This window comes from Abrus precatorius, unplaced genomic scaffold (genome assembly GCF_003935025.1).
Source record: "Abrus precatorius isolate BTA unplaced genomic scaffold, Abrus_2018 Scaffold4, whole genome shotgun sequence".
In the NCBI taxonomy this organism is placed as follows: Eukaryota; Viridiplantae; Streptophyta; class Magnoliopsida; order Fabales; family Fabaceae; genus Abrus; species Abrus precatorius.
The window spans coordinates 1-23,880 of record NW_020874384.1 but is presented as its reverse complement, the minus strand read 5'-3'; the positions used below and the strand labels follow the sequence as shown (position 1 = coordinate 23,880).

Sequence of the window (23,880 nt, the reverse complement as noted above, 5' to 3'; positions counted from 1 at the left end):
TCCTTACATGGAACATTTGAGATTGAGAGGGACAAGTAGTTTCAAATTCCAGTTGCTGTATGTGCAATTTTTGAAAAATCGAATTGGATTGAATGGAAAGAGATGAAGTGTGTGTATATATAACACTATGAGATCCGATGAAGATAAATATTAAATTTGAATATTTATATTATTTAATAATTAATTAATTTTATATTTAATATAAGTATTTAAGTTTAATAATTAATATCAATAAATTTTAACTCATACATGTACATAAATATACAATTTCAATTATTATAATATTACTACAAAATTATAAATTTAAAAACTATAACATAATATTATAAAACAGTTAATTATAATACAATGATTAAATACTTTATATAATACAATAAAAATCATTCCATTAGAGAAATAATAAGCAAAATATTTTATTTATACTATTTTATTATATTTGTTTAGATATAAACTATAAAATGTTACTATCGTATCAATAATAGAATTGTTTAAGCTTAACTTGTACAATCAAATTATAATAAAGGTGCATTAAATTCAAATATAGTGTAATTAATTTTTTCTATAAATAAAAATTTAAATATATTTGTTCATATTCTGAATTTCTTTATTTTATTTGATTTTAAATATCTATTTATTTTTATGTTATATTAGTTTTTTTTATTCATAAAAATAAAGGATTCATTTTAACAATTTTATTCCATAAAAATATTTTAAGAAGATACATAATATAATTAAAAGAGTATATTTTTAGTGTATTATTTTTTTTATATTATAAATTAATTAAATTGATATCAATATATTTCATTTCAATTTATTTTAAATAATGAAAAAGCTTCTGTTGGAATCCCACTAATCATACATTGTATATGTATTAAAAGCAAAAATTTAAATTATCATTTCTATATAAGCTAATGAGAAGCTTAAAGTATTGATTTAATAAATACGGTATAATATATTAATGAATAAAAAATATTTATAATAAAATGTTTAAATATAGATGAGGATTCTCCATGAATTTTATACAAGGTAATATATTTCAACATTTAAAATATAATTAAAATTTTAAATATGTACATATCATAAAATTAATGAAAAAGGATTTTTCATCCCATTATATTTTAATTATTGATTTAATACATCAAAAGTCTGTTTTAAAAACAAATATTTCTTTAAATTTAAGCTGGAAAATCGGCGAAAGCACATTTTTGTTTGCAAAAGTATGAAGCCCAGGCCCATATTAAAGCCCAATACGAAGTCCAGGGCCATTTTTGTCGTAGAAGTTGAAGACGAAGAATTTGATCACCACTTGCCAGTTGCCACCAATTTTTCTCATCTCTCAGACTAACACACACGCAGATTCCCCTTTTCCCAGAAATTAATTAATTAATTAATTAATTAATAATAAATAACCTCTTTTTTTCCCTTCTTCGTCTCTGAACTTCAAAACGTGCAAGCAAACCCCACAGTCCCTGTTTGTTTCCCAGGAAAACCAAAATCAGTTTTTCGTGCAACAAAATCCTCAATTTTCCGGGAACCAAAGACGCACAATGGTTTCCCGGGAAAACAGCAATTGGCTCTTCGATTACGGCTTGATTGACGATATTCCTGTCCCTGATGCCACCTTCACTGTTCCTTCCTCTGGCTTCTCCTGGCACCCGCAGGCCTTGAATTCCTCTTCGAATGTCGGGTACTAGCAGATCGTTTCGCCAATTGCGTTTTCCTTTCTTCTTTTTTCCATGCACACTTTGATTTTTCCCTCTTTCGCTGCTTGACAATTAGGGTTTTGTGTCGTGCCTGATTGCTTTGCTTTTGTGAATTTTCAGTTTTTGGATTTTGTGTTTAATTACTTAATTCTGAAGTTCTGCGCGTTGTAAAATTTTCTCTGTTTATGAAAGAAGTGTAATTTTCGTTTTTATTATTATTTTTTAATTTTTTGAATTGCAGTAGTCACAGGTAGTTGTAATTTATTTTTTTATTTTTTTAAAAAAATAGATTTATTGTGTGGTAGAATTTATCGGTTTGGGTCTGTAAATGTCTGGTGGAACTCGTGATCAAAATTAATTCAGATGCCTCGGGACATTCTTACACGTGCAAGTTTAATTGATTCTGCAACTTTCACATTGCTTAATTTTCTCTGTAAAACATCCATTGAATGCATGCTTCTGCACATTGGTCCGTACATTCTGTGTTTCTAGAACTGTTGATTGCCCTATAATTATGTTTTTTGATTGACATTTATGGTATTTGCAAGTTGCATGGTTTGGTTATTTTCTGAAGTCATTGGATCGACTCACATAGGACTCGAGCTTGTTGGATGAAATGAGGAAAATGCTTCAGGCATAATTTGTAACCGTGAAAATTCTTCTGTGCAGTTATAAATTTGTCGATGCTCTATGGTATTGAATATTGGGGGTAGTTAAAGTGCTAATGAGTGCAAGAAATAAATGTAGCAGAGATGGGAATAATGAAGTGAATGAGTGGATAAGTGCAATATTACTTGAAAAATATTTGAGAGAAAGTTGCATTGTAGGAGTAGCACATATTGAATAGAAGAAAATGAAACTCATTTAAGGTGCTTTAGTCATTTCAGAAGAAGACATAAGAAAGCTTTAGGGGATACCCTTTCCTAAATGGTCCTAGTCAACCCCACCTAGTGGGATAAGTCTAGAGTGAAGTTTTTCATGGATTGTAAGTTTGAATGAAATAATTGTACCAGAATCTTGCAGAGTGCTTTTGCTTGACAATTTTTAGGGGGCAGGGTAGCGGATTGAGTCTGAGAATTTAAGTGAATGGCTGATTACATATAAATTCAAGAAGGGTTTTTCTATAGAGGCCTATGGAATGTGGAATGCTGCTTTTGTTACTATTCTTGATAATTTATTCTTTATATTTGTGATGCACTTATTTCAATTCCATTTTACTGTTAGGCGATTATTTTTTCCTTTCAAAGACGTGTATATTTGTGATATAGGCCTCATACATTTTGTTCATGCAACATGGCTGCTGACATAATTCATAACATAATACATTATCCATGACTCTTGCCTCTCCACTTGTATCCCCATAAAAAATGATTAATTTTTTACCTGCTTTTCTTTTTACAATAATTATTATCTGCTCCTAGTGTTGACATTGATGGTTCAATGGGGGATTCTGACGGTTTCAAAGAGTCTGGTTCAAAGAAGAGGTACGCAATTTCTATTCCCCTTTGATTTTTGTTGAATAAAATATATTTTTGATAATAAAATGAAAAGTTAAGGAATCAACATGTGTAGCCACTTGGAAATCTTATTGTGAACATGAATTTCTGAAGTTCTTTCTTCACTTTATTCAAATGATGAAGCTATTGAAATTTGCTGTTAATCAAGAAATCAACATGACAAATCCTATTGCATTGCATATATGTTATCTTGTGCAAGTATAGCATTTTTTTCCTCAAATTTTTGGCCAATCTTCTATTTTCCCTGTCTTATATTATTGTTGGATCTTTTGTATATCTACATATTGTCATTTATTAATTACCCTAAAAACTGAGTGACCCTATCTGGATAGCTTATCCTAGGAGAAAGTTATTCTCATTCTCTTGTTTGTTTCCTGTTGCAGGGTTAGATCTGAGTCATGTGCTGCTTCTAGCTCGAAGGCATGTCGGGAGAAGTTGCGAAGGGATAGGCTTAATGACAAGTACAGTCTTTAAATCGAAATTCCAACTATCCCCCCTCTGTCTTTCAATTCTCCTTGTGCATTTTTATGTAAATATGTTGCTGAGTCATTAACTTAATATGATGGACATGGTTAGGTTTGTTGAATTGGGCTCCATTTTGGAGCCTGGACGGCCTACCAAAACAGACAAGGCTGCTATCCTGGTTGATGCTGTCCGAATGGTGACACAGTTACGAGGTGAAGCCCAGAAGTTGAAAGACACTAATCTGGGTCTTCAAGAAAAGATCAAAGAGTTAAAGGTGACTTTTCAAGTTATATTCATATTTCAATGACTTCTGGGGAGTTTTGTATTCTAGATTACGTAACTTTTTTCCTTAAAAGTAGTTCCTAATGATGACTGAAAAACTCACAATGTTAACTGTATTGAAAGCAAATTCTGTGTTATGTAGGCTGAGAAGAATGAACTTCGTGATGAGAAACAGAGGCTCAAGGTAGAGAAAGAGAAGTTGGAGCAGCAGCTGAAATCTTTGAATGCACAGCCTAGTTTCATGCCTCCCCCTGCTGCATTTGCTGCGCAAGGCCAACCGCATGGCAATAAGTTGGTACCTTTCATTAGCTATCCAGGAGTTGCAATGTGGCAGTTTATGCCACCTGCTGCAGTGGATACCTCACAGGATCACGTCCTCCGTCCACCAGTTGCCTAAGCTGGCACTGTATAATTCTCTGGGCTTCCATTTTGGCCCAAGGTTGTATCCATTTACCAATACCTTCTTGGCATTGTTAGTTCTCTTCTAAGTATTCTTCTAACTGGACCCAGTGGTGACTTCTGACTGTATGTGGCATATGATACTCTTATGATTAATGCTGGTATTTGCGTGTAAATGTTAATAAACTTGTCTGGCTATCTTCACATCTGTTTTCATTGTTGCTGCTGGGTTCTAAGATAATCCAATGTCTGGATGACATTTAAAATTATTTCGGTTTAGGCTTACAAAATAGGGAAGAGTGCATTCTTGCTAGTAGGAATGTTTTAACAATCAAGGAAGCAATAAAGCTATGGTGATGTAGTTTCAAATTTGGTGCAGCCATATTTCCTTTTGTAAGCTAATGAATGGAATTCTAATTATTGAAATTTGAAAGTTTCTCAACTATAAATATGCGTCATGTGATGCGTGCGGTGCTACCAAGGTTGAAGTTCATAGTGTCTCGGTGAAAAGCTTATGCAACAACCCTACACTTGTCTGCAACATGGGGAGGCTTGGTACTTCTGAATTTAACTGAGGCTCTGAGCTACCGTGACGATAGTATCTGAAAACGGCTTTGAGACAACTCTTGAATATGAAAATAATCAAACTTAGGCAATAAGATTGATTGAATTGGAGAAATCGAACGGTATCAATATTTGTATTAATCCTTCATTGTTGTAAGCCTGTGTGGCCTGTTGTGGCCTTGGAATATAGACCCCGTTCGTCACTTCCCTAGAATTTCAATAGCGGAAAGGTAAAGAAAAGCATAATTATATTTCGAAGCCCATATTGTTTCATCCTATCTTTTATATTCAATCTACCCAAGTTTCCAAACCATCAAATCTGGCATGCTCAATACACTCAATTTACATACATCTATATTTTCCCTCCTCATATCACCTCAACCATTTTAAAAGCATCTACCCGAGGCCAACTGTTTCCCTCAAAGCCAATTCCACACCTACCCAATCCTCCCTCTACTCTAAATCCACTTAAGCATCACTCTCAACAACCACAAACCAATAGAGTAACTTGGTGATCCCATTAGCTTTGCGGGTTCATTGGTTCATTTGAAGTGGTCCATTCTTTTGAGGGGTTTGAGGTAGGTCTTGAGCAAAAGAAAAGGAGTCATTTTTAAATGTTAGAGATGGGGTTGTCAATTCAGGTTTAAGGCCATCCAAACCATCGTTGAAGTTCATCAGGAATTTGGCATTTAAAGTGACCCGGAAAAGTGAAGTTTTTTACTAACACCAACAGCGTGGGAAACATGTTTGTGTGTGTCAACGAATGTATGGCATGTTATCCTACAAACCATTTTGCATAAGAAGTTAGGTTGTTTTGGGAGGGTAGTCTAAAGTTTTTGATAATTTGCATACAATATAATTACACATCTAAGGGTAAACCTTGGTGCAATGGTAATACATCATATAAATAATAACGGAATAGGATTTTGAACGGTTCTTTCTTCTGTCCCTCAAAATCTTTTATTTCTGCATCTTACATTCTTAATCCATTAGTTTGCACGCTTGTTTTCCCAAAATAACTTCATTTTCTTTATACATAGGTACATATAATTGATCTACAAATACTCATACTTACAATACGGCTTCGAGAGAAAAAGAATTTCAACTGGAGATATATATAAAAAAAATTAAAACAAGAAGGGAGCATCTTGCCATATCATTGTTGTCACTTCTTTGTCATGGATGGGCATATGCTTTGATGAAGTCCTCTCATTTTCATCTTCCTTTATATGCAGATACCATTCCTTCAACTCATCAAAAAGGTCACATTTTCTCATGATCCAATCTATGATGCCCTAATGTGACAACTCTTGATGAAGTAATCCGAAAAGTCAATATACTTGGTCCACAATGGCCTTAGATGGGGAAAAGCTATATCTAGCCATGGCTTTGCCCTGCCATTGAAATGGATGACACCAGCACTCTCAGCATCAGCAAAACTTGAATTTTCCTGATATCCCAATCCCAGCATGTGCCAGAAAGGATCAATAGTGTGGACATGCCCATGGAATGCTATTAGTCCAGGAGGTAATGTCCCTAGCTGCCACAAACTGAGGTCGGATTTTATATTCTGCAAAAAGCATAATATAAAAAGTGTATTATTGTACTATCTTTCTCCATTATGGACTCTCGGATTTTAGTTTTAAATATATAAAAAGTAATTTACTGTTACATTTTTTTCTTTACAATATTATAGCAGGATGGAAAGTGCATATACCTGCTCAACCCAGTAATGGTATCTAGAGCTTATATTGGTTTTCCTCCAAGCCTCCAGGTCAAAAATGTTCATGCCATAAGCCCAAGCACATTCATTTGGATCAAAATTTTTGTATATTAGAGGATGGGAGAAGTTCAAATAGCTTTTCAACCTCTTTGACATCACAAACTTATCTTCTCCTGTGCATGTTTCTACTGCTCCATTGACTTTTCCATTCATGTCAATGTCCCACAGAGGTGAAAGATCAGTTTGTACCACAATGTCATCATCGAGGAAGACGACCTTGTTAAGACTTGAGAACAACTGTTACGAAATATGTATTATGGCGGTAAGCATCACAGGCAAAAAAGGCTAATAATAGGTCATACAGAAGTAATTTTAGTTTGTATTGCTTTTGCTTTTACCTCTGGAAGATGTATCCGAATGTGATTCATCACAGAATTATACTTGGGACTAAGTGCTTGCAACTTTGCTGCAATAACATTTGGCTTCTCAGTAGTATTTGCAACTATAGCTGATGAGCCCCCTCTAAACTGTGATCGCACATTTTGATCTTTTTCCATTGCTTCTAGCACAGGAACTTTTCCCTTTGTAAACCAATCAAAATGGTGCAATGCCTTGACCTCAATTATGGCAGGTGATAAAGGGTGCAATGAGAACCAAGCCTGCATGGGATAATAAGTCTTCCTATCTGTAATTATGTGCAGAACAACTTTCTGAGGTCGCAAACTGTTGCGAATGAGTGATGTTGCAACTACTGAGGCGGCGAGCACATTGTCTGAGGCAAGGACAAAGTGGAAGTAGGAGTTGTCAACAAGGGCAGGGACAAGTTCTGCAGAGGGTAGCTGAAGCCGTGCTGCTGCATTGTTGGTGTGCTCATTGGCCAACCTCAAGTCAAGGCAGTGAAGTTGTTTGGGTATGCTGCTTGATGCTACATGACGATATAAATATTCTTGGATTTTGGCTGTTCTGGTCCTTTGCTCCATAAAGGTTACCTACGAAAATTTTCAGAATTTAAGTGGAGACTTGAACTGGGAAAACTGTTACTTGTGCATATTATTCTTCTAATTTCCTCTAGATTGAAAGACTGGGAAAATGGTACCATTTCTCTTAGTTTAATTGCAAATGTCTTGGCATCATATCCACCTTCCTTCATTTGGGTCATGAACTCTTCTAAAGTCTGAGGAATATCAGACCTTCCCTCTAGCTCATCTTTGCCTAGGGGTTCATCTAATATTCCGTATATCACTTCTGGGACCTATAAGAAACCATTACCATTTTCAGCATCATTAGATAATTCTGCTCAATTAGCTACCATATGGATTCATATGCTGAAAATTTAATTAAAAGAGTTAAGGAGATTACATTTGACTCAAGACTTCTTCCCAAAATCTTTGGCTTCAGTTTTATTCCCAGGCAACCTGCAAATTTTAATGTTTAGTAAATCAAAAGGTCATGTATACAAAGAAAGGAAGACAAGATGTTAATTCATTACCATGGTTTTTAAGTTCTTTTAATTTATAAAAGCCCCATTAATCAATAAAAAGTTTGAATACAGCTGAATAACTACTTTTAAATAGTGAAAAGTCCAAAGATATACTTTGATATATTGAAACTAGAAGTTTTATTCACCCTGCGGTTTATCCTTTTGTGTGTTTTAGGTTGTTGACTTCATGTGTATACATGTGTGTGTGTGTGTGTGTGTGTGTGTGTGTGTGTGTGTGTGAGAGAGAGAGAGAGAGAGAGGTTGATAATGTACCTATGGAAGAGCACTTGTTTTCTCCATCAATGCCATCCACTGCTGTCAAAACAAACACAAACCGAAGAAGAAACGTGAAGAACAGAAGTGAATAGAAGAGCATCCGATAAGAAAGCCTCCTTGATGCAACCTTCACTTTGATAAATTCCTTCAACCCTTTTCCAGGAAGTACAGTGACATGCCTCAAACTTGGTGATATCTGCAGCAACATTTTGTCCAAAAACACAAGAAGGCAAGGCAACACCAAAAGCAGAAGCAACAACAGTGCCTTAAGTCCCTCCTCTTCAACAAGTAGTAGTAGCAGTAGTTTTAGTGTATTTCATTTGGCAATTCACCATCTGATCAACAACAAAGCAGAAAAAACTGCAAGAGCCCACATCAGGTTATTCTGTAAAAGGAAGGTCTTGATGGTGCTTAAGGACTTAGGGTTGCTGTCTTTCACCTAACCTTGCTTAGCATTTGGGACAGGCATGACAATGGGGTGTTTGAAGGCTTTTAATGTTGTTGTGGAGAGCTATGAGAGGAGGGGGTTGTTAAGGAGAAAGAGACATGGGACTGATAAGGACGATGTTGTTTGTTTCAAGTTTTGGCTATTGACTTGATTTTTAAGGTGGCAAGTTAAGGAACAAAGAGTAGAAAATTAAATACAAAAAACTTTGGCGTATGCTTGGCTTTGCCTCCACATGAAGTTGTTTTGTTTGGCATGTAGAGAGTTTAGAGTTTGGAGACTCTGACAGAACGGAACTTCTACATGGAAAATGACTGCCTTTCTTTCTATCTCTAGTGTGTGGGGTTCAGAATGTGGTTGTTGGAGTGAAAATTCAGAAAACATTAATTCTATTTCTTGAAAGAAAACTAATATTTTTTTGATTTCATTACGTGGAATATTGATTTCTTGCTGAATATGATTCATTTCATTACTAATCTTGATTAGTTCTGCAGTTATTTTTATTATTTTTCCTTTTTGAAAATTATTTATCATAAAATACTAACAAGGATTTGAATGTACAGAAGCTTTATTTTATGTGGATATACGTTGCACATCTTCTGTTATGATAAAAGGAAAAAGTTAAAATGTTTACCAAAAAAAGAAACCTACATAATCAGAAGTGGGTTGGTAATGAAAGCTTTGGGACGTTGGGTAATTTGCTCAAGTTTTAAATTAAAACTGATGTAATTAAGTTTTCAGAATTTTTGTCAGAATGAATTGACATTATTGTTGAATCATAAATGATTATGATCCCAATATCTGAATCTTAATTTGACGAACTTTAAGTGAATTTTGTAAATTTGTGACTATATAGCATTAGTCATAAAATTTTATAAATTCCACAACAACAAAAGAAACTTGGGCGTTAAATATTTGGACAAGATCTCCTCAGTAATAGTATTATCTCTAAAATAATTAAGGACTTTTACCCTTAATTTAAATTAAAATAATGTTAAATTGTTAAGTTTGAGCATAATCACACTATTATTTAGTCGCTTGATATATAATTCTATTCAGTAGAACTTTTCCTCATGGAGAAGAGGATGGAAAAGACAAAATCAGCACATGTTCATTGCAATCTCTTACCTGTCTATACTATGGGGCATCAACTAGTGTTGAACAGAATTGAAAAATGATTGACGTGTCACTTGTGCACATGAACAAGATTTTCATGGTAGATAGACAGAAATAGACAGTCCAAGATTGGTATATACCTATCTTACATCACACCTTCTTACGAATGAAAAATGGAACAGTTAGTATTATTTTAACGGGGCAAGGAGGGAGAATCCATATAATAGGATTAGAGTGTATAAACCCTGTCCTTGCTCCACCAACAAAGAAAGAGGAGTGTAAATAAAACATTTTTTAACATTTTTTTAATACATTCTTAATTATTAGTTAAGTTTTTTTTTAGTTATAAAAAGTATGAAAGAGAATAATTAAATTAAATGTAAGATTCACATATTTTTATGATTTTTAATAAATTTTAGCTAATAGATAAGAATATGTTAAAAAAATATAATATTAGTATTAGATTAGTAAAAAAAATTGATTTTAGTACTACTGTGAAATTTGTATGTTGTTGGCATAGCACACAGGGTAGTTTATGGAAGATAGCACAGATAGAAGATAGAAGAACAACTACAGGATCCCTCACCTTTTTGCAGATTGTGTGGATTAAATTGGCCAAGCATGCACTTGACGAAATCAAAATTCCGAAGTCATGAGCATCATTTTACTTTTAGCTTGAAATGATTTGTTCAATGACAAAAAGTATAAAGTAATAATCACCATTGATTAGAATAAATAAATAAATATATATATATATATATATATATATATATAAATATGATTAAAAACTATTATTTATTTTGTATTTTAGTTCTAAAATAAAAGATAAAAAGAAAAGGGCATGAAATTAGTGGATATGTTATAAATATTCTATAAGTATAACCATTGAATGTTTATTAATGATGCGAATATTTACGTGGATATATTATGTTAAAAAAAGAAGAAAGTTGCTTGACTATTATTTCAACTGCTATGTTGATGTGCTAACCGAACTGAAAACCACATGGATTGCTACTGTTGTAGAAAACCACATGGGCACAATGAAAATCTAGTTTACAAGACTCAGCTTAATGTTCTTACACTTCTTGGTCTTCACTTTTCATGTATCAATAGTATACATAAATTTATAAGTTTAGCTACTTTTAAAAGGAGGAGAAAAAAGTTAACTAACATTGAACAACTGATGTATGACAATTGACATGTAGCACAGGACAAAAGCATAAATATAAGTAAATCAAAATTGATGGGTTAACTATCAAATAGAATATATATATTTTAACAACCTTCATTCACATAGAACAAAATTAAAACGCTTTTATGGCTTTTTTACCAATAAAATTCTTGTTTTGAAAATGTCATGGCTTTGTTTTTTAACATTTGTAGAGCCAACCTTTCAAGTCTTTAAAGACACTCATGACATTGGCAGCAGCCAAGACTATCAATTTGTGCTGAATTTGCATCCAAGTATGCTACAGAAGGTAAAATGTCCAAAACAGAGAAGTTCTTAGACCAGTTTGACTTGTAAAACACAAATTCTAGAAACATGCATTATTATGATTTCAAATGCTTTATTTGCACGTCTACAATGTAGGGACTCAGATTTCGTGATTTGGCACTATGCATAGGTCAGTTTTTTTTTTTTTTCTTTTTAAAAAGCATAATGAAGCCTGAGTTTTTTGTTTATGATATTTTGCACTTGCTTCATATACCTTCTTGAATTTGAAATTGGCCTAACTCAACCTCTAAATTTAGTTCAAGTTGATTATATTGGCAAAATTCGTGGGCCAAATTATTTCTTCTTCTTTTTTAAGATTCAATGGCGATCTAATATCAGATTTATATGCTTTGATACTATCTTGATTTAACTCAATTCTTAAAGCTAATTTATAAGGTAAGAATTCACTTAACCTTTATAATAAGTTTTACTTTGATCATATATATAATTAGTGGAATCTGAACATACATACATAAACTAGTAATATGATTTCAAATTTAATGGAGACAAGTGATTGTATATGTGGATGCAATTGAACCTGTGGCCTAACCTTCACTCTCTACTTAATCATAACAAACCCAAAATCCTTGAATGCTGGAAAATAGGCACTAGCTGTTTGCATGATCAGCAAAAGATGAGAAAGTGGGATAATCTGAAGCTAGTAATGTGGAGAAGATTGAAAAGTTTAAAAGCGTTCAACATGATAACAAGTAAGAAATTGTCTCGACTAAGAAAGAATGCAAAACTGTAGCCACTAAAGTGAAAATTTACCACTTGAATTTCATCTGCATTCATCTTAACACAATTATTTATTTAATTAATCTTTTGTTCCCTTAAATTAAATCATGTGTGATTTTGATATTTCAAGTTTTCTTAATTAATTAATTAATTCTCTCTATTTCTAATAAGTAAAACAACCTTTATTAGTTTTCTTCTACTTAAAATGCTCACTTTATACTCAAAATTTTCACAATTTGAATAACTTTTACTAAAGGTAAATTGAACTCAAAATGTTTCCGATGAATGACTTGATGCCATCGTAAAAATAGTAGATTTGTATAACTTGAAAATATGAAAAGCAAGAGCAGCTCTGTTTGATATGAATCTATTTGTACTTATCATTTTAAATTAATGTTGCTATCGTGTCTAACTAAGATTGGAAGTTAAGCAAAGCCTAAGCCATCCTGAGCCTAAAAATAAACTATACATTTTCGGGAATTAAACCTCTCACAAGATAAATTAAGTTTATTAATAATTAAATTTTAAAAAAATCATTCCTACATAATGTTTTTTTATTGTATGTCTATATTTCGATCTCGATCCTTTACAAATGAAAATTTAAAAATAATGAATAAGGTAAATAAATTTAAATTATAATAAAAGAAATTATTAACATTTAAATAGAGGGTAACCTTAAAAAATAAGAGAAGGGAGAAATTTTAATAGAAAAATAAAATAAAATGTTTTAATAGAAGTAAGAGGAGGTGAGAAAAGAGAAGAAAATATAAGGAATTACAAAATTGATTTTTTTTACTATTTTATAGGATTAAATTTAAAATAATTTACAAAAAAATGTTAATGAAAAATAAAACACCGATTTGAAAATTTTTTAAGAGTTTAAATTTAAATAATTTTATCGCGACTTGAAAATTGACAAAATTATTTTACATTTTTTTACGTAAAATAATTATAGCAGTTAATATTAAGTAAAATTAGTGATTCTATTTTAAAAAAATAAAAGTATCTTTTAATTTTTTTAAATATTTTAATAATTATAATTTTTAATTTAAAAAACATAAAATACACTTTTAAATTTATAGACACGATAATAAATACTTTAAATTTAGTATAATGTTAAAAAAATTATATTACTAAAAATTAAAAATCATCTTAGATATATATTTTTAAATAATTTATAAAAATAATAATTTTTTAATTATATAATAATTTATAATTAAAGAACAATATAAAAAATCTTTATATTCTATGCTCTGACAGAAAGTGAAATCGCACATATAACATTAATATGTTTTGTAAGCCTTACGAAACTTGCAACTCTCCTTCTCCCGCTAAAATTAACCCCCACTCGCACGTGCCACACGTACCTCCTTCCCCTCTCCTCACAGCACACACACTCTTCCGGCACGTGGTTTTGCTGCAACAAACCACGCCACCTCCATACACTGTTTTCTAAGTTCCTCAAAAAAAAAAAAAAAAAAAAAATCCAAATGCTCTCGCCCCACCCGAATGCCCCCATCCAAACCCGATTAAGCAATGTATTTTTCGTTTTTGCATTTCATTACACATTGCGATCTGACATATATACATATATTGTCGGTTACGGTTTTGTCGTGAGTTGTTTGCCGGAGACACGGTTTTCGAAGCTTTTCGTTCGGGGTTTTCCCGAAGCTCGATCCGAACGAAGGAACGAAGGTGAGGCATGGAGTCGATCCTGGGAAGAGCTCTGGAGTACACTCTCAAGTACTGGCTTAAGTCATTCTCCAGAGACCAGTTCAAGTTGCAGGGTCGCACCGTTCAGCTTTCAAACTTAGGTCAATTCTTTAGCATTTTCGTTCATCTTTATTTTGAAACTAGGGTTTATGATAGTTGGGATTGGTTGATTTTGAATTTTTGAGTTTTGCTTTCAGATTTGAACGGGGATGCATTGCATTCCAGCGTTGGATTGCCACCCGCGCTCAATGTCACCACAGCCAAAGTTGGCAAATTGGAGATTATGGTTTGTCAATTCTCACTCTCACTAATTTGGCTCTTTTTGCTGTTTGGTTCCCGATTTGTCTTCTCATTTTGACGATTTATATATGATAGTAATTATTAGTGAAAAAAAAAATATTGGCTTAAAATAATAACAAAAGGCAACTCAAATGCATCCTTACGTTGTCTTGTCTGACCTTCTGCTCTATATATGTGTGTACATGCATGTATGTATATTACCTGATTGAGTGCAATGTGTGTGGCTTTCTAGCTGCCGTCAGTGAGCAATGTACAGATAGAGCCAATCGTTGTGCACATTGATAGGCTTGATTTGGTTATCAAGGAGAATTCTGATTTCGAACAATCTGAAACTCCAACCAGGTAGTGATACTAGTGAAATCAGTGTCTAGCCGATTATTATATGTGAGGAATCTTGTTGTGTGACTCTTCTTCTGTCACTTATTACGTTATTTTTTTTTCCTTGTATGCAGTTCCACATCATCAAGTGCCTCTGTCAAGGGTAGCGGATATGGTTTTGCTGATAAGGTTTGACTCTTGCATCTCTAAGCCTAAATAGATTTGTATACGTAAATGATATCCTTATTCTATTAACTTTTGGTAGCACTGTTGGGGGGGGGGGGGGGAGAGGAGAGGGGGGATTTAATTTATTCACTTCACCCCTTCATGGGTCCTTTTCTTTTCCCCCTTTTCCTTCCAATGAAGCTTCTGTCACTTGTCAGGAGAATTTAAAGTAACATATAAAAAAAAGTAATTTCATCCTGAAAAGTGGCAACTTGTGTTGATTGGTCCCTAAAAGTTTGTGTGCATATATTCTAGTCCTTGAATCTGTCAACTTCATGACAAATTGGTCCTTTCAATGTGAAAGTGACTGAATTTGAGGAATAAATTTGTCATTGAGTTGATAGATAAGGAGACTAAGTTGTCATGAAGTTGATAAATTTGGGGACTAAGTTGATAGAGAAGGATCAATTTGTCATTAAGTTTGACAGATTTGGGGAATAAATTGGATACACGCAAACTTTCAAGGATCAAATGAACATGGATTGCTTCTGTGAAGGACAAAATTGTTTATTGTCACAATGTCACTAAAAGTAAAGATGTAGATGGAAATAATTCCTGACTATAGAGTGAGGTTATTATTTATCAAGTAATCCCTCAATTTGGTCCTTCACATTTACATATGTCACCACATTAGCCCTTCAAAAGTTTTGGTCACCAATTTAATCACTCAAAGATTCTCTGTGTCACTACTTCAGTTCTTTAAACTTTTGTTCTACCAAATTAGTCGCTCAAAGATCTAAAATGGAGCTCTAAAATGGTGACAAAATCTGTATGAGGAATTACTTTGGTGGTAGATTCAATTTTTGTGGGATTAATTTGGGAGCAAAATCTTTCAAGGATTAAAGTGGTGATAAAATGAATTTTTGAGGAATTATTTTGGTGACAAAATTTTTGGAGGACTAATGTGGTGAGACTTGTAACTTTGGATGATCAAATTAAGGTACGCTCTTATTTGTTTGACAACTCTAGAGGAATAGATTAAGGGCTGGTAGGTCCTAGCAAATGCCAGTCACTTGTTGATAGGTATACACATTGAGTTTGAATATTTTTCATTTCTATGCACTGTGGGCAACTGTCAGATTGCAGATGGAATGACTATACAGATCCACTCAGTTAATCTATTGCTTGAAACACTTGGAAGTGCTAGTTGCCAAGGAGGAGCTACGTGGTAAGTTTTTCTTACCAGTTCTCTGAATTGGGTAGCTTCTTCAGTTTATTTATGCTCTACAATCACTCTCAATTGTTATTATAGATTTAATAAATTGAAAATTGATATGACTATATTAGTATCTCGTTCTCTGCTGGGGTTGGTACTTGGTACAGTATTTAAACTTCTATTTTAAAATACTACAGATGTCTGTCGTTCTATACCTTTGGCATAAATCTGATAAATTATATCTGTTTGACTCAAAGACTATTCCCGGAAAGGCCAAAACCTATTTATAAGCGTCCCACTTCTCTGCCTCTGGTTGTAGGGCACCACCTATGGCATCTATCACGATACACAACCTTTTATTGTATACCACAAATGAAAGCTGGAAGGTAATTATGTTGAGATTCATTCTTCAACAAATTTCTGCTTTCTGGGCTCTTCTAGAGTATAAAATGTATTGATTCTTTTTATTTTGTTATCAGGTTGTAAATCTTAAGGAGGCTCGGGAGTTTTCCAGTAATAAGAAGTATATATATGTTTTCAAAGTACTATGCCTCCTTTCATTTTGTTTTGTGATGTGTGTGTGTGACCTTTAGAGCCTACTTGTTGCAACTATTTCTTTTTATTTTTAATGAAAAAAACACTTTTGCTGGGAAAATATATATATATTTTTATATTTTGAGAAATTACTTTGAGTATCTTCTGGAAAAATGCTGCAATGATAACTACCTTATTAGGAGTGCTTTGTGTAACATAACCAAACAAAAAATAGATGCTTTACGTAAAATCTCTAAAACAAAAACTTTTCTATACATTCTTAAAATCACTTTTTTTTAAAAGCTTAAATAAATGGGCCTTTTTGTGATGATTCACTTGTCTTAATATTGCTTGTATAAATTTTGTTTCATCCGTCTCATCATAAATTAGCATTTATCATTCTATAAGAATGTGTTTATGCTATGTTTCTCAGTATAGAAGATGCTATGTCAGTCGTACTTTTATTACCACATAATAATTGTAACTTTTTTTTTTTTTTGTCTCTCTTCAGAAACTAGAATGGGAATCTTTGTCTATTGATCTTTTGCCTCATCCTGACATGTTCACGGATGCTACTTTAGGCCATACTCAAGAAGGAGAAAACCTGAGAGATGATGATGGTGCAAAGCGAGTTTTCTTTGGAGGCGAGCGTTTTATAGAAGGAATATCAGGAGAAGCTTATGTAATGAATATAGTTTCTCCAATTAGTTTTGATAAGTGTTCTATGTTGTCTAGAATTTTATGTGTCATGGCTCATGAAGTACAGCCTGAACTTTATATTTACTAGATCACAGTTCAGAGAACTGAATTGAACAGTCCACTTGGGCTTGAGGTTCAGTTACATGTCACAGAAGCTGTTTGCCCTGCATTAAGTGAACCGGGTGAGTGAAAGACAACTTGTCAGGCCTGTAGGATCCATATAGAATTGATATTGAAGACAAAAATGTGACACGAGGTTGATATAACTTATATGAACAGGACTCCGTGCACTTCTCCGCTTTATGACAGGAGTATATGTTTGTCTAAGCAGGGGCAATGTAGCTTTCAACGCCCAGCAGGTTTCATATTACCTTCTTCCTCCTTTGATCAAATTATTTTTTTGCAGTTTGTTACAAACTCTAGTATAATTCAAGCTTTCTGAGTCTTCTCTGTTTTTGAGTCAATCATGACAGCGATCAACCGAAGCTGCTGGGCATTCTCTTGTCTCAATTGTTGTTGACCATATATTTCTTTGCATTAAAGACTCTGGTATGTCTTTATCCTTATTTATTGATATGTTGATTTATATCTCATTTAATCATTATATAAATATCATATAGCTAATAGTTTTATGTCTAAGCTTAGCATGCAAAATGATCCTACAATTGGCATTAACTTGCAGAATTCCAGCTTGAGCTTTTAATGCAGTCCCTCCATTTTTCTCGGGTAATTTTCCCTTGATAATATTCTTTTAATCTTGTGTGTTTTTCTCTCCTTATACTATTTCATATTCTTCTTTTTGGATGTGTCCATTTTGCTTATTGAACTTATTAAATATAAGTCAAGAAAAGAGGGAAGAGAGCAAGGAGGTTCTGAATATTTTTATATTAGACTGATAGGTTTATGTTTAAATTACAAGGAATTGATACATATTACTTAGAATTAGGACCTGTACTGATGTAGTGCTACACTCAAGCCCACTAATGAGACTCCTATCCCTATTTAAACAAGGAAACATAATAAAATTAAAAAAAAAAAAAAAACTCTGGAGAGTGCCTTCTCATTAGATGACTAATTGATTCTGCAATATATTTGAAAAATCATCTGAGATATTTTGTCAATAACTTTGATACTTTACTCTTCAATATTGGTGCATCCTTAGTCTTATATTATCCCTAATAGGTACTAAGGAACCTGTAATGCCTTAAACAATTATTAGAACTTAGTGCAGAACCTTATATTTGATGCTGAAACAGTAGTAGTTCCACAGCTTCTACTTCTTCACACTGAATCACAGATTGATAGATAGATCTATACACAGACACCCATGCACACTTCCTCTGGAGGTCTGTTGGGCCTTGAGCAACAATATAGGAGATAACTCTAGCTATTACCTGTGATTATTTCTAAATCGTTTAGAAATGAGAGGAAACAAATCGAAAACATAAAATTGTACACACTACACTTATGTGGTCTATGTGAATATGGAAAGATAAATTTAAAATTTTAGGTATCATCTAAGTATTTGTTGAAAGACCAAGTGAGGGAAAGCATCTTTTACTACTCATTTTCTTTGATGATTTATGCTACAAGCTCGTGTGTTTTCACTTGCTGATTCAAAATGCCAAATGGCTTTGATAAATATGCACATCTTGTCCTCTCACCAATGTTTGGTTGTTGACATGTTTGTAGTCCCTTTATCCTTGCAGGTCAGTCTTTCTGAAGGAGATAATGACAGTAACTTAACCAGAATTACAATTGTTGGACTATTTTTGAGGTTTGTGTTTTTGTTTTCTACTTCTATATTACTAGTGAAAGGATGAAGTGTTCTGTTTGTGCTCATGTTTGTTGGTGGCAGTTCGGGTGTTTGTCACTCTATGTATCTGCTCGTACAACATAAGTGAAAACTGGGAACTCTCTAGTCTAAAAATATTGCCAATCAGTGGTGGCCTATACAGCAGCCACTGCTTTTGTGGTTAGATATCCTGGATTAACTCTTGAGCAGCTAATGCAATTGAAAAGGGAAAAAGGAATGGAAAGAACCTCAAATATTCTTAAGTAGTATCCAATTCCCCTACTTGATTATTTTGGTAGTTCTTGATAGTTGATAGTTGTAATGTTGAAGTCATTTTCTGAGTTGACTGTAGTAACTGGAGTTACAGAACTTAATTGTAGCTTCTGTTCTCTGAAATGCAGGGACACCTTTTCACACCCTCCATTTACCTTAGTGCAACCATCAATGCAATCTGTCACAGGAGATGCTTTACAAGTGCCAGAATTTGGTATTAAGTTATTGATTTAATTTCGATCCATTGATAACTGTAAAATTTTGTATACTATTATTAATTTATGTATTGTAATTTAATAAAAATTTTGACTATGATAATAACTAGCTTTTATCTAACAAGTCAAATTTGATTAATGATGTGGCAATTCATGATTGAGAAGATTATATGGACCCTGGGTCAAAATTAAACTTTTTATTACCTCATATTCTTGAGAAGATTATATTGTTTTAGCAATAATCCCACTTGCTTAAGTAAATGCTTTTTATTCTTTCTTTTGGCAGCTAGAAGCTTCTGCCCTCCAATATATCCTCTAGGAGATCAGCAGTGGCAATTAATTGAGGGAACTCCTCTACTGTGCCTCTATTCCCTTCAGCTCGTGCCTTCTCCACTTCCACCATCCTTTGCATCTCAAACAGTTATTGACTGTCAACCTCTTATGGTGTGTTCCGCTGTGCATGTTCTTTCAACAAATGGCCTGCTAGTGCATTTATGTAAATTTTATTTTGCCAATTATGTTATTTGATGATATTCTTTATTTCCAATTCCAGATTCACCTCCACGAAGAATCCTGCCTGAGGATATCATCTTTCTTAGCTGATGTTATTGTTGTCAATCCTGGTGAAATTTTACCAGATTTCTCACTAAAATCTTTTATTTTCACTCTCAAGGGACTGGATATTTCAGTTCCTTTGGTTAATACCCAACTGGATATTTCTAAAACCATCATGGAAAACACAGTCAAGACCACCTTTACTGGAGCAAGGCTTCATATTGAAAACCTTTTCTTTTTAGATTCACCATCAATGAAGTTAAGAATACTGAACCTGGAGAAGGATCCCGCTTGCTTCTGTCTTTGGGAAGATCAACCAATTGATGCTTGTCAAAAGAAGTGGACTGCCAGAGTATCCCAGCTTACTTTATCTCTGGAAGCAAGTACTGGCAAGCTTGGACATCAGAGTTCTCTTGGATGGACTGCTGGACTGTGGAGATGTGTTGATTTGAAAGATGCTCACATAGAAGTGGCTATGGTAACTGCTGATGGAAGTCCGATGTTGAAGGTTCCTCCTCCCGGGGGTATTGTGAGGGTTGGTATTGCTTGTGAACAGTATCTATCCAACTCTTCCATTGAACAGTTATTTTTTGTCCTGGATCTCTATACTTATTTTGGGAGATTTAGCGAGAAAATAGCGATAGCTGGAACAAGAAAACATTTGAAGGGTGTTAGGAACAAATCTTTTAGTGGAAAGCTGATGGACAATATTCCTAGTGACACTTCTGTATGTTTGGCAATAAAAAACCTCCAACTTCAATTTCTTGAGTCATCTTCTGTGAATGCTGTAGGAATGCCTCTACTACAGTTTGTCGGAGATGATCTGTATGCTAGTGCCACTCATAGAACCTTTGGTGGTGCTATTGTTGTTTCATCCACTTTAACTTGGGAAAGTGTTGAGATAGATTGTGTGGATACTGAGGAGCACTTGGCATGTGAAAATGACTCTTTCTTTAGTACTGGAGAAAAAATTTGCTCAATTAGTGATAATGGATACCCTCAACTGAGACCTATTTTCTGGGTTCATAGCAACAAGAACTATCTTTTTAAGGAAAATACCCATTCATTCCGGTTTCTGGACATAACTATGGTGCATGTCATACCATTTTGTGAAGTAGACTTGGAGTCGCATTCTTTGAATGTCTCCGCTTTTGTATCTGGTGTTCGTCTTGGTGGGGGAATGAACTACACTGAAGCCCTCCTGCAACGATTTGGAATACTCGAGTCCGATGGTAGTCTAGGAAAGGGTCTGTCTAAATGGTTGGAAAACATACAAAGAGGACCATTGGCAAAACTTTTTAACACAATGCCTATAATTGTTGATAATTCAAAAGATGGTATGAATCAGTCTCTTGTTGTTTGTTGTAGATGATGCATTTGCTTTATATAGTAAAGTTGTGTTTTATTTGTCACTTTAAAGTGTAGTTTTCTTACTAACCCTTTTAACACCAGTTGAAAATATGAGAGAAGGAAATGAAACCAGTTCTCCACACTTGAAGAAGCCAGATAATGTGGATGTAACTATAGAATTGAGAGATTGGTTATTTGCCCTTGAAGGTGCACAAGAGATGGCTGAAAGATGGTGGTTCTCAAGCCTCGAAGATGTAAACAGAGAAGAGAGGTGTTGGCACACTGCTTTCCGTACTTTACAAGTAAATGCAAAAAGTAGCCCAAAGAATGCTCCAGACAGAAAATTACAATCACATAGAATACGACCATATCCTGTGGAACTGGTTACGGTAAATAGATGCATCTTTCTTCATTCTTCAAGATTTAACGCAGTGTGTAAGTTGTGCTTGTGCCCCACACTACGGGGGAATTAAGGTTTTTCTTGCTGCTTTCAATAATGAAGTCAGGTTTATTGGTTTACACTAGAAATTATGCAGAAAAACAGTATCAAATATTTTGGCATTCAATCAAGCAGTATATTCCAGAGAAATTTTGCATTCTATGATTCATGATGCGAGTGATCAAGTGTATATTGGGAACCTGGCAAACTAATTTGCAAATGAAAACCCATGGCCTTCATCAGTTAAATCCACTTAAACCAGACCAAAATGGATAATATATCTTCTTGTTTGTTTTTTTTTTTTTTTTTTTTTAATATTTGCTTTTACTGAAATGGATCATTATTGATTAATTACAATTGTGTTGGAATGTAAATAGCTGTTTGTCAAACAAAAACAATATGTCTTATGAAAGATATATTTTGACTCGTCTTTTATTAAATGCCATAGAAAATTTATTAGCTTTTCATGCATGAAGTCGATTATTTTTCAATATATTCTTTATTTTTTTTATTTGGAGTCCTGAATTTTGATTCATTTTAATCATTTTAGTTAACAAGAATTTATGATGATTTAACTCTGGTAATAACAAAATTTATTTTTTTCTTTATTATTATTCTTATTTACGAAATTTATACACATAAATTTCAAATTATGAATTTATACCACATGAAAGAACTAATTGGCCAAGCTTGTATTTCATACTTCTGATCTGTTTAAATGAAATATTTTGTTTTCAATTTCATAAAAGGTCTCAAGGAACTTCTCTTGCGCCCAATTAGCATTCCAATTTCAAAGTTTAATATGGTTTATTTTTCAATTCTCAATTGGCTATCTGTTAGCTTAGCCTTATATTACCTTCGCCCACTTAAATGTATGAATATGAGTTCATTGTGTATTGTCAATGTGAATACGGAAGTTTTTTCTTCCTCAATAAAATGCACAAATTAAATGAAAGAAATACAGGAAATGTGTACCCTGGAGATATGAAATGTTAGCTGTACTCAGATACTCATGTTTGATTTTATATGCATTTTTATTTGTGCATCTTACCTATTGATCAGAATTTTCAGGTTGTCGTTAAAGAGCTACGGATCATGAAGCCCCATACCCAAAAAAACATTCCTCCTTCATTGTTAACTGCAAATGGAGTTGAAGAGTTCACTGACAAAGTTGGTGGTATTGATCTTGAAGTGCGATTGATAGTATGTGAGGATAATGAAGCTGATGAAATGGTTGATTGGGAAGTGGAAAACCTAAAATTCTCTATAAAGCAACCGGTCAGGGAAATTTTTGTATGAAGTTATGTGGTCACTCTCTCTCTTTGTTGAAAGATTGTGTGGGATGACGATTTTACTATGCAGATTGAGGCAGTTATAACAAAGGATGAGGTCCAACACCTAACCTTTTTGTGCAAATCTGAAATAGATTCCATAGGCCGGATAACAGCTGGAATTATACGGCTGCTAAAGCTAGAAGGTTCTGTTGGCCAGTCTGTATTGGATCAGCTTGGCAACCTAGGTATACTGTCAAATTTTCTTACAAATACAAATCTTTTAACTAGAAATAATTTCTTATTCTTTTAAGCACTGTAAAAATGTTATGATGATATGCAGGAAGTGAAGGTTTCGACAATATTTTCTCTCCTGAGAAGCTCAGCATAGATGGTAGTGTTTCTAGCCGAGATCTCTCTCCATTACCAAACCTGATAAAAGAAAGCCAATGCAAAACTATGGAACCAACATTAACTTTGCTAGAGGAAGCAGTTATAGATTCACAAGCTGAGATTAATGCGCTGATCTCTGATATTGGTACTACTGAGTCTTCCTGTCAGCACCTCACTGTGGTCAAAGAACTCGGTAAAAAAATTGAGGCGATGCAGGCTTTATTGACGCAATTACGAGATCAACTTTAAGTGCTTTGTGTCATTTTCATGTAATTAGCAATAAATATTTCCATTCAAAGTTATAATTCTTTTGTATATAACATAAAAGTCCATAGGCTGACTGTTGTACAGAATAGGCAGAAATTAAGGCTGCCCCCATTTATGTATTAGCAAGTTTTGTAGCCTTTATAGCCTCGTGGAATGAGAGAAAGCAAATCTGCA

The 23,880-nt window shown here is 33.6% G+C and overlaps 3 protein-coding genes across 9 annotated transcripts; 2 read left to right on the top strand and 1 right to left on the bottom strand.

Moving 5' to 3' along the window:
* Positions 1-1,297: 1,297 nt before the first annotated feature.
* LOC113864708 (transcription factor ILR3-like) lies at positions 1,298-9,274 on the top strand. 3 transcript variants are annotated; one of them, XR_003504905.1, is made up of 8 exons: positions 1,320-1,687; positions 3,125-3,187; positions 3,604-3,681; positions 3,797-3,959; positions 4,110-4,439; positions 6,166-6,457; positions 6,630-6,975; positions 7,285-9,274. XR_003504905.1 is itself a non-coding variant. In XM_027498738.1 (5 exons), the coding sequence occupies exons 1-5, from the start codon at positions 1,548-1,550 to the stop codon at positions 4,362-4,364; spliced, it is 699 nt and encodes a 232-aa protein (XP_027354539.1). In that variant the 5' UTR covers positions 1,298-1,547; the 3' UTR covers positions 4,365-4,787. The 3 variants fall into 3 exon arrangements, 2 of the variants coding, with proteins under 2 accessions (XP_027354539.1, XP_027354540.1); XM_027498738.1 differs by lacking the exons at positions 6,166-6,457; positions 6,630-6,975; positions 7,285-9,274 and having other exon boundaries at positions 1,298-1,687; positions 4,110-4,787; XM_027498739.1 differs by lacking the exons at positions 1,320-1,687; positions 6,166-6,457; positions 6,630-6,975; positions 7,285-9,274 and adding an exon at positions 1,705-2,094 and having other exon boundaries at positions 4,110-4,700.
* Positions 6,098-8,617, bottom strand: LOC113864707 (probable galacturonosyltransferase 12). Its single transcript, XM_027498737.1, has 6 exons — positions 8,407-8,617; positions 8,013-8,068; positions 7,750-7,905; positions 7,052-7,642; positions 6,648-6,950; positions 6,098-6,500 (listed from the first exon to the last, which is right to left on the bottom strand). The coding sequence occupies exons 1-6, from the start codon at positions 8,615-8,617 to the stop codon at positions 6,216-6,218; spliced, it is 1,602 nt and encodes a 533-aa protein (XP_027354538.1). The 3' UTR covers positions 6,098-6,215.
* Positions 9,275-13,693: 4,419 nt separating the features above from the next.
* LOC113864716 lies at positions 13,694-23,864 on the top strand. Of its 5 annotated transcripts, none has more exons than XM_027498754.1 (20): positions 13,694-14,017; positions 14,114-14,202; positions 14,449-14,558; positions 14,684-14,723; positions 15,839-15,927; positions 16,235-16,301; positions 16,395-16,457; positions 16,961-17,131; positions 17,237-17,330; positions 17,428-17,507; positions 17,622-17,697; positions 17,831-17,874; positions 18,858-18,925; positions 19,345-19,430; positions 19,718-19,875; positions 19,985-21,323; positions 21,439-21,725; positions 22,847-23,053; positions 23,138-23,294; positions 23,390-23,864. In XM_027498754.1, the coding sequence occupies exons 1-20, from the start codon at positions 13,906-13,908 to the stop codon at positions 23,686-23,688; spliced, it is 3,636 nt and encodes a 1,211-aa protein (XP_027354555.1). In that variant the 5' UTR covers positions 13,694-13,905; the 3' UTR covers positions 23,689-23,864. The 5 variants fall into 5 exon arrangements, with proteins under 5 accessions (XP_027354555.1, XP_027354557.1, XP_027354556.1 ...); XM_027498756.1 differs by having other exon boundaries at positions 14,669-14,723; positions 16,961-17,080; positions 19,985-21,146; positions 21,454-21,725; XM_027498755.1 differs by having other exon boundaries at positions 14,669-14,723; positions 19,985-21,333; positions 21,452-21,725.
* The last annotated feature ends 16 nt before the right edge of the window (positions 23,865-23,880 follow it).